Genomic DNA, 9,082 nt, shown 5'->3' with positions numbered 1-9,082 from the left:
GATGAGCCAATAAGACAATTGAAAAAAAAATCAGTGATGGGCTTGTTTCGGCCCATTACACGACCCAGTCGTTCTCCTCTCCAAGAAGAAAAGCAAAAGCAGCAAGACACGCGAGAAACAGATAGAAAGTGGCAAAGTGCTTCTGTTTTGGATTCAGATTCACATTCGGCTTCTGCTCAGCTACGAGCAGACGGATAGAGAGAGAGAACAATGGCGTACGTGAGCGTGTTGCTGTACGGATTAGGAGGGATAGTCGTCGCGGGCGTGGCGCTCCTCGTGGTCTTCCAGGAGAAGCTAGTCTACGTCCCGGTTCTTCCCGGTTTAACCAAGTCATATCCGATCACCCCTTCCAGGCTTAATCTCATCTACGAGGACGTCTGGCTTCGCTCCTCCGATGGCGTGCGTCTCCACTCTTGGTTCATCAAAATGCTCCCTGATTGTCAAGGTTTCTCCTTTTTTTCCTCACCATTCTACTTCTGATCCACGAAACTTCTCATTGATTCAGTATATATCTTGTTTTTGTTAGATTTGATTAATGCATATTCGGAAAGTTTCTGACTTTAGGGATGTTAGGTCTTGATATCTCTGTTTTCAGCTAGGTTCTGGTCTCAATTGGTCAGTTTTGTGACCTGTGAGGTAATGATGATGTTATAGTACTAGTTTGCAACTCATCAGCCACACTCAAAATTCAAACTTTACTAGTTTCCCTAATTTCACTTCTCTTGGTTGTTATTAGCTTAGCTTACCTTAGGTTAGAGTCACAACAAAATACTTTCTTCCGTTTTAGGAATTTCATAAAAGCTTCGCCACGCAACTGCTCATTGATTCAGTAATATATCTTCTCGTTGGTAGATTTGATTTATACAATTGGGAAAGCTTCTGACTTTAAAATTCAAACTTTACTAGTTTCCCTTATTTCACTTCTCTTGGTTTGTAGTAGCTTAGCTCGATTCGTTCAGCTGGTTTCTAATAGTTGATGTATTCCTTGCAGGTCCAACCATTCTATTTTTCCAGGAGAATGCTGGAAGTATCCTTTCCTGAGCCATTTCTTGGTGATTTGTAAATTAAAGAGTTCTGTTTTATATTTATGTATATGCTCTAAGGAGTTTCTGTTGGGTGGGGTTCTTTGCCTTGTGAAGACCTTGACCTTTTGAACCCTAGATATCGCTCATCGTCTAGAGATGGTTCGCATCATGATACAAAAATTGAACTGCAACGTATTCATGCTTTCATATCGCGGGTCAGTTTCAGTTACCTGCTTTCTAGTCTATCTCTTATCTTAATCGTTTATTTTTAGTTACATGGATCTATTGCTGCTTGTTTACCTTTCTTGCATTATAACTGATTGATTTTTTCTGTTCAACTAGCTATGGGGAAAGTGATGGTTATCCGTCACAGCATGGAATCATTAAAGATGCTCAGGTTTGTTTTGCACTCTCAATCTGTCTACATTTCCATTAAACTCTTGTGTGCATGTCTCCATGTATTCATCATTACCTATTTTATGGCCTTTTATTTTTTTTAGGCTGCCTTGGATCACCTTTCTCAAAGGACAGACATTGATACATCTAGAATAGTTGTGTTTGGAAGGTCCCTTGGAGGAGCTGTTGGAGCTGTGCTTACTAAAAACAATCCTGAAAAGGTACCGTTACTAAATATTCATATTAACAGATGACTAGAGAGAATATACTACTTAGGAGGAGAGAATATTAGTGGCCCAAGTATATATATATATTTCTTATTTTTTTGCCTTCAGTACTAAGTTTATATCTCTACACGTCAATTAGCTGTATGTTTACCATCTCTGCACTGTCCTTATATAGGTATCTGCATTGATTCTGGAAAACACTTTCACATCCATTCTTGACATGGCTGGTGTTTTGCTGCCCTTCTTGAAGTGGTTTATTGGAGGAAGCGGTACTAAAAGCCTAAAACTTCTTAATTTTGTTGTACGCTCCCCATGGAACACTATTGACGCTATTGGTGAGGTAAGAAGCAATGTAGACTCTTGTAGCTTTCTTTTAAATGTATTTTTCTCGCTTACAGTTTGCATATTCCATTGAAATAACTAAATAAGCAGATCACTTAATATATTCCATATTACTATAATTCTCTTCTCATGGTTAGATGGGCAGTATCCTTCTCAGGAGAAAAATATATATATATATATATATTTTGATACTAGAACATGTGTCATGAGTTTATTCTTTATCAGCTCACTGATAAGCTGATTTGTAACAATAACAGGTGAAACAACCAGTACTTTTCCTCTCTGGACTGCAAGACGAGATGGTCCCTCCGTTTCACATGAAAATGCTATACGCTAAAGCGGCTGCCCGTAACTCTCAGTGCACATTTGTGGAATTTCCGAGTGGGATGCATATGGATACATGGCTGACTGGGGGTGACGTTTACTGGAGGACGGTCATGCAGTTCCTTGTAAAGCATGCGCCTGAGGAAAAGAAACAACGATAAAGGTAAAGTTCGCTCTCAGAGGGTCATAAACGATGCTTGTTTTATAGATGCTTCCGGATATGTTTTGATATTTTTTTTTGGAAAGTATTACTCTAGGCTTGACGTTGGTCTCTGTGGTCTGGCAGGAAGGTAACTAGTTGAGGATGCTGTGTTTAGAGGAAGTTTGGACTCAGTTGGATCCTACTGAAACCTGAAACGTTAGTATCTTTATAAAGCAGATATATATGCGTATATTGCATTTGAGAGTGAGATGCTGGAGAGGGACTTTGTAAGCGGAAACCGCCACTGGGAGATATTGTACGTTCTGAGTTGTTTCAGTTTTCATGTCGTTTTTGGTTATTTTTTCCAACTGTTGGTCCTTCTCTTATGATACTAACCATTTCCTCTAAATGATTATTGCTTTGTAGATGATTTAGAAAATGGTTATATGATTGAAATGATTGTGAAACTATCTTTTGTTTCTTATGTGATCATATAATGTATTCCAATCTTCAGTTTAAGTTTGCATGCAAATTATGGGCGCTCCATTTGAATTTAAAAGTATGAGTACTTGTGTAAATTCTAGTTAACATCTCTACTAGTAATGTTATTCGTGGAATAAGTTTTAATCCAAGTTGTAGAGTTAAATGGGATTAGGAATATAAAAAGAGGAACTAGATTTTGAATCGCGCTTAGCGCGGGGTTGTTGGATTATATTATAATACAAAGTTTTATTATATCGAAAAACATAATTTTTAACAGTTATATAATCTACAAATTAGTTTATTTGAGATTTTATATGTACACTTTTACGTAAGTTTCTTTTCGACATGAAAATTATATCCGAATAAAAAAAACAAACCGAACCGACCCAAAATTATAGGTTTAGTTCAAGTCCAGAGAAGATAACCTATTGTGTTTTTTGACCCGCATGTCTTTGTTTGAGTCCGGATCCTACCCTAGACCCGATCATAAATATGTGTTTATTAGGTATATTTCGAATATGTTTCCGGTATTATGGATATTATTTTTAAGTTTTTGGTTTACGATTAGAGTTTTGATTTCAGGTAAATTTTTCAAATTAAAAAAAAAATTGGGTATTTGGATAAAATTTTGGGTATTTTTCAGTTCATCGTGTCAGATTTTGAATAAGATTTTAAATTTTTAGGTATTTGATTTTTTTTGGTATTTGTTTGGAGTTTCAAATACTTTTCTTGTTTCGGATATTTTTCAGACTTTTTATATATTTCAAATTCTTTTAGGATTTTAAATACCCGAACAGATGTGGACCCATTACGTCCATATCAGGTCCAACAACCTTTTGATATAAATTTTTAAAGTTATTGTACAAAAACATGGTTGATGAAATATTTTTCTGAGTAAAGGTATCATAAAAAAATAATATTAAAATCTGTTAAAAATATTTGAAATATTGTATGTTTAGAATGATTAATATATTATCAGAAAAATAATAAATATTTATACATAACTCCAACAACTTTTTTATATTAGATTTTTTTAAAACTCTTTCCTTTTTAATAGTATTGATTCGTTTTAAGTGAAAAGTATATAAAAGTATAATATCTAAACAAATAATTTTCAAAATCTTGAATAATCAATACTGATATCGTGAAGTCGGGTTAACTTTAATAGAACCAATGAATTTCTTCATTTTTGTGAAGGTAACATGAATATTTAGAAAAATCATTTTTAAATATGAAAATATTATCAAACTATAGACAGTTGAAAGTTTAGTATATGACATTTGATCTTAGTGGAAAAGTTTATATATGATATGATTACTTTATTATAAACGAAAGAGAAAGTTAGAATGTACACATATATGTCTTGTAATTTATCTTGCTTTAAATCATATATTATATGATAAAAGTGATAATATAAAACATTAGTTTCAATGCTTTTACAATTAAAAATTAAAATGATAAATATAGTAATAGTAATGATTAGGATTTAGGAATGAGATTTAAATAAATAAAAGAATTGACTAAATTTATTGTTAGAGAAATATATGGTAACATATTGTTAGTATAAATTTAAAGTAAGACAAAAAAATAATGAATTAAATGAAAGGGTCCAAACAACTTTTATAGGTAGATTTTTTTAGACTCCTTCCCTTTTAACAGTATTGATATGTTTGACTGTAGTCTACTATATTGAGTGCTTATAGTGTTAATCAGTGTTATCTTATAATCCGCCTAAATACTTATAATATTTACAACAATAAATAATTATTATTTATATATTATAATAGTTAACTAGATTTTGATCCGCGCTTAGATAATGTATTTTTGAAATTAAATAAATTCTTCTTATATAAGAGATAATGTATAGGTTTGAGTACATTTACCCGAGTGCACTGAATCGTACCAAACTGAGAAAAAAACTCAAAATTAAGCTGAATTTCATAAATAATTGAGCATAGAAAAAATAGAAACCAAAGTAAGGACCAAATGAGTACTTAAAATTTTAAAATACAAATTATATACCTATTAAACATAACTAAACCATTAAAAGTTTATACTATTAATAGAATTATATGTGGTAATGATCACATTTGAATAATCTATCATATATTCATATGGATTTATTGTTAGAGCAATTATATAATAGATTATGAGAAAATAATAAATGAATTCATTTAAATTATGTAAAGTATTTATATAGTTAGAGAAATATAAGTTAAGACCAAATAAATAGTTAAGTCTAATGAAATGGTCCAACAACCTTGTTTAAGTAGATTTTTTAGGAGTGATTCCCTTTTAATAGTATAAATATATTTAGTATTACATTTTATGAAAATAAAATAATATGGATATTATTATTAATAAAGTATAATACATTTAATAATCTATTATATTATTATAATTCGTAAATACTTAACCCAATTAATTAATAACATAGGTAGGCATCTGATTATTGTTTTCCTTAATAGTACTAGATTTAATTCTTCCTCAAGTTCTATTCACATAAATGTTTTCAGTTCTCATCTGATTATTCACATAATTTATCCTCTACAGCTGAAGTGTCGACACTTCAATTTATCCTCTACAGCTGAAGTGTCGACATAGAAATATGGAAATATGGTTTTGATTTTTTTTTGTTTTTGTTTTCAAGTTGTAAATCATACACAGTACTATTTGAAATAGAGTGAAGTGTTGACGTGTGACTAGATCGGGCCTGTCTGTCACTTTCCAAGGAGCAGTGGAACAACTTTTCGTCTTCATTCAATTATTTTTTTCCTTTTTGCTAAAACCAAAGTTTGCTGCTTTTATCATCACTCACTCACTTGAAACCAAAAAGAAAAGACTTTTGCTTCTTTTTTTTTCTTTTTCGAAAAAGACACAAACTTGAGTGCCGCTCTTTCATCGTGAGGAAGATGGAAGGAGGAGGAGGTGCCCGCTACAACCCTCGAACTGTTGAAGAAGTCTTCCGAGATTTCAAGGGCCGTCGTGCTGGCATCCTCCGTGCTCTCACCACCGGTCTCTTTCTTCTCTTCTCCTAGTTTTCATTTTTTCTCTTATGGGTTTTGACTTTTCCTTCACGACCATCGTGTTGTTGTCTGATCTTTTTATTAAATAACTGTTCTCTAGTGTTATAGATTGTGTTGTGTTGGTGGAGATTGCTGAATTCTCTAATTCGTGAATATAATAATATTTCTGATTTGTTTTTACTTTTCTATTTTTATTTTGCAGATGTGAAAGAGTTTTTCCAGCAATGCAATCCTGGTTAGAGTTTTTCTCTTTCTCTACCTTAAATGTGTATATATATATATGTATACATCTTTGCTTCTGTGTTCTGCTAAGATAATGGTAACATAGTCTTTAACCAAATCAATACTGACACTTAAAACTACATTTATCTTGCTCTCCTTCTTACTTTTTGTTTGATACATTTGATCACAGTTGCTTTCTAGCACAATCTGCTGAGTCTTTACTAGTATGACTGTATGAGTATTTCATTTTGTAACTTTATTTGCTAGTTTGAGAAACTGAAAGTCTGTATTTGTAGAGAAGGACAACCTTTGCTTGTATGGATTCCCGAATGAAGTGTGGGAAGTTAACTTACCAGCTGAAGAAGTGCCTCCTGAGCTCCCTGAGCCTGCGCTCGGCATCAACTTTGCTAGAGATGGAATGCAGGAAAAAGAGTGGATTTCTCTTGTTGCTGTCCACAGTGATGCCTGGTTGCTTTCTGTCTCCTTTTACTTCGGTTCAAGATTTGGTTTCGATAAAGCTGACAGGTATATATATCAATCCTTTACTTCTTGATTGGTATGTAATTCTCTTCAATCATTATCATGATACATGAACTGATTCAGGAAGCGCTTGTTTAACATGATAAACGAGGTTCCTACTGTATTTGAAGTTGTAACTGGAAGTGCGAAGAAACAAACAGAGGAACAGCCTTCTTCAGTAAACAGAAATGGCAACAGATCCAAGTCTAATTCAAAAGTGGTAAGCTTCATGCTGTCCTTTTAGTAAGGGTTAGAACATTAACCTAGTTTATAGGTTCTTACACAGTTTGCCATCGAGTTTCTGAAACATAGACTGAACACAGTCTTTTGTGATTCCCTAAACGTTAGTTTGTGCATCTTGTGGTATGAGAAGTTTCTAGGTTTGAGGTAACAAAGACTGAGTGGTGTCTTGAGCTGTAATCAATAGACCAGTATGTACTGAAATGGCCAAGTTATATTAAGTTTCTGATCAAATGATAGTTGTTGATTAGCTTTTTTTTTTTGAAGTTTACATTTGCTATGTTGGTGTAGTAAATGTTTTATCTGATCTGGAAATGCAGAGAGATTTAGAAGTCAAAAGCTCAAGGACAATAGAGGTCAACGACGAGGAGGAAGGAGTAGAGGAAGAGGAAGAGGATGAAGAGGAACACGGTGAGACCCTATGTGGAGCTTGTGGAGATAACTATGCATCTGATTTCTGGATTTGCTGCGACATGTGCGAGAAATGGTTTCATGGGAAGTGTGTGAAGATCACTCCAGCTAGAGCGGAGCATATCAAGCAATACAAGTGCCCTTCTTGCAGCAACAAAAGAGCTCGTCCCTAAATGTTTTATTCCATTAGCCTTAGCCATCTATCTATCCATTCCCCCTAAATTGTATAATGCACTTTGTATCTGTTTGTTGTTCAGACAGTTAGCTTGAAGCATGACCAGATTTGAATCTCAATCCAACTCGTATTCTTTAATACAGTTTCACAAAACCATGAGAAGACGTTTATAACGTTCAGAACACATTACAAGTTATCATAAAACTGGAAAATTGAAGTGCTTACACCTGAATATCACTCCAACTACAACTACATTGAACCTAGAGTTCAGCTTTGGTGGAAACACCGAGAAGCTTGGCCAGTTCACCGCTCTCGTGCGCTTCTACAGTATCTGACAACCACAAAACAACAAACATATATCTATCAATCAGCATAATGTTGTCACAAGCGAAGATATTTTCTTGAAGGAGAAGAAGCTGAGTATTTACCGTCTGATCCTCCAATGTGCTTTCCGTTAATGAAAACCTGTGGTACTGTTCGCCTTCCAACAATCTCTCCAAGTGCACTCTGAACGTTCCACCCATCTTCTGCAATTACCCAATTTTTATACAAACAACTAATCAGTTCCTCAAATCTCTCAATCGTTAGTCAACAAATGAATCTTATATACATTTTTTAAAATGTTAAAACGCACCTCTTTCATCAAGCTCCACAACATGAGGAACCTGATCCAGCTCACTGAACACAGATTTGGCTCTCCTGCAATACCTGTTGACACCAACAAGGATTCATAGTCATATACACAGGTAAGTGATGAGTGATATTACTGCATAACTCTAAAAAGGCCAAATAGTAAAGCAATAGAACAAATACACAGCACATATAACTGAACTCTCAAAAATCCAAACTTGATTCCCACATATATCTAGCTAGTTTAAACTATCTGTAACGAGACAAAGCTGAGGACTTTCATTGGATTCAAGTTAGACACAGATTCATATATGCAAAGTGGAGACTTTTCCCTTCAGTCAAGTTTCATTCTGATAAGATCTAAAAAGAAAAAAAAGCAAACCAAAGGCAATAAAGATCCAATCTTTTTATGAGAAGCAGACGATCAGCGACTAGAAATGAACAGATATAGATCGAGGGAGAGAGAGAGGTACGTACGGGCAGTAGGATTTGGAGAAGATAACGATCTTGTGGGAAGAGATGGTCTTCTTAACAAACTCGGCTTCAGGGGATGAAGAAGCCGAAGAAACAATAGAGATGGATGAAACTAGTGCGACGAGCAACATTGCCATCGAGAAAGATCTCATCATTGTCATCGTTCCCTTTCTCCTTCTTCTTCGTCTCACTCAGACTCGCAGTAACCAAGCCGACACTGTTAGATGTGTAAACTTGTAAGCAAGTGATAACTAAACCGGACCGAATCAAACCGGAAACCAAAACGACCGCAACTAATATTTTATTTTTTTTAAAACAAATGTGAAAACTTTTTATTATTACCCGAACAGTAAGTAAGTAAACTCTCTTACCTCGTTGTCTGCTTCTTACAACATAATTATTCTTGGGGTGGCTGACCACGAATGTCCAACTCGATCCAGCACCGT

The 9,082-nt window shown here is 34.3% G+C and overlaps 3 protein-coding genes across 4 annotated transcripts; 2 read left to right on the top strand and 1 right to left on the bottom strand.

Moving 5' to 3' along the window:
* Window positions 1-105: 105 nt before the first annotated feature.
* On the top strand, window positions 106-2,926 carry LOC106425761 (alpha/beta hydrolase domain-containing protein WAV2). 2 transcript variants are annotated; one of them, XM_013866473.3, is made up of 8 exons: window positions 106-445; window positions 992-1,027; window positions 1,162-1,240; window positions 1,368-1,422; window positions 1,526-1,642; window positions 1,824-1,988; window positions 2,248-2,477; window positions 2,601-2,926. In XM_013866473.3, the coding sequence occupies exons 1-7, from the start codon at window positions 211-213 to the stop codon at window positions 2,473-2,475; spliced, it is 915 nt and encodes a 304-aa protein (XP_013721927.2). In that variant the 5' UTR covers window positions 106-210; the 3' UTR covers window positions 2,476-2,477; window positions 2,601-2,926. The 2 variants fall into 2 exon arrangements, with proteins under 2 accessions (XP_013721927.2, XP_013721928.2); XM_013866474.3 differs by having other exon boundaries at window positions 114-445; window positions 2,572-2,926.
* A 2,795-nt stretch (window positions 2,927-5,721) lies between these two features.
* LOC106425763 (PHD finger protein ALFIN-LIKE 5) lies at window positions 5,722-7,651 on the top strand. Its single transcript, XM_013866475.3, has 5 exons — window positions 5,722-5,954; window positions 6,168-6,200; window positions 6,484-6,712; window positions 6,791-6,926; window positions 7,267-7,651. The coding sequence occupies exons 1-5, from the start codon at window positions 5,852-5,854 to the stop codon at window positions 7,528-7,530; spliced, it is 765 nt and encodes a 254-aa protein (XP_013721929.2). The 5' UTR covers window positions 5,722-5,851; the 3' UTR covers window positions 7,531-7,651.
* LOC106425765 (glutaredoxin-C4) lies at window positions 7,624-9,035 on the bottom strand. Its single transcript, XM_013866480.3, has 5 exons — window positions 9,008-9,035; window positions 8,640-8,853; window positions 8,167-8,240; window positions 7,961-8,059; window positions 7,624-7,863 (listed from the first exon to the last, which is right to left on the bottom strand). Exons 2-5 carry the CDS (start codon window positions 8,795-8,797, stop codon window positions 7,793-7,795), a joined length of 402 nt encoding a protein of 133 aa, XP_013721934.1. The 5' UTR covers window positions 8,798-8,853; window positions 9,008-9,035; the 3' UTR covers window positions 7,624-7,792.
* Window positions 9,036-9,082: the final 47 nt, after the last annotated feature.

Source organism: Brassica napus, chromosome C2, assembly GCF_020379485.1.
Source record: "Brassica napus cultivar Da-Ae chromosome C2, Da-Ae, whole genome shotgun sequence".
Classification (NCBI taxonomy): Eukaryota; Viridiplantae; Streptophyta; class Magnoliopsida; order Brassicales; family Brassicaceae; genus Brassica; species Brassica napus.
This window is presented reverse-complemented; position numbering and strand designations above follow the sequence as displayed.

Excerpts from the sequence above, each read along its gene's own strand:
- LOC106425761 (XM_013866473.3), top strand. The coding sequence starts at position 211 with ATGGCGTACGTGAGCGTGTTGCTGTACGGATTAGGAGGGATAGTCGTC. Across the intron at positions 1,028-1,161 it reads TTTCCAGGAGAATGCTGGAA|ATATCGCTCATCGTCTAGAG; the intron begins GTATCCTTTCCT and ends TTTGAACCCTAG. Across the intron at positions 1,643-1,823 it reads CTAAAAACAATCCTGAAAAG|GTATCTGCATTGATTCTGGA; the intron begins GTACCGTTACTA and ends GTCCTTATATAG.
- LOC106425763 (XM_013866475.3), top strand. The coding sequence starts at position 5,852 with ATGGAAGGAGGAGGAGGTGCCCGCTACAACCCTCGAACTGTTGAAGAA. Across the intron at positions 6,201-6,483 it reads TTTCCAGCAATGCAATCCTG|AGAAGGACAACCTTTGCTTG; the intron begins GTTAGAGTTTTT and ends CTGTATTTGTAG. Across the intron at positions 6,713-6,790 it reads GGTTTCGATAAAGCTGACAG|GAAGCGCTTGTTTAACATGA; the intron begins GTATATATATCA and ends GAACTGATTCAG.
- LOC106425765 (XM_013866480.3), bottom strand. The coding sequence starts at position 8,797 with ATGACAATGATGAGATCTTTCTCGATGGCAATGTTGCTCGTCGCACTA. Across the intron at positions 8,241-8,639 it reads TTCTCCAAATCCTACTGCCC|GTATTGCAGGAGAGCCAAAT; the intron begins GTACGTACCTCT and ends TGGTGTCAACAG. Across the intron at positions 8,060-8,166 it reads TGTGGAGCTTGATGAAAGAG|AAGATGGGTGGAACGTTCAG; the intron begins GTGCGTTTTAAC and ends GGGTAATTGCAG.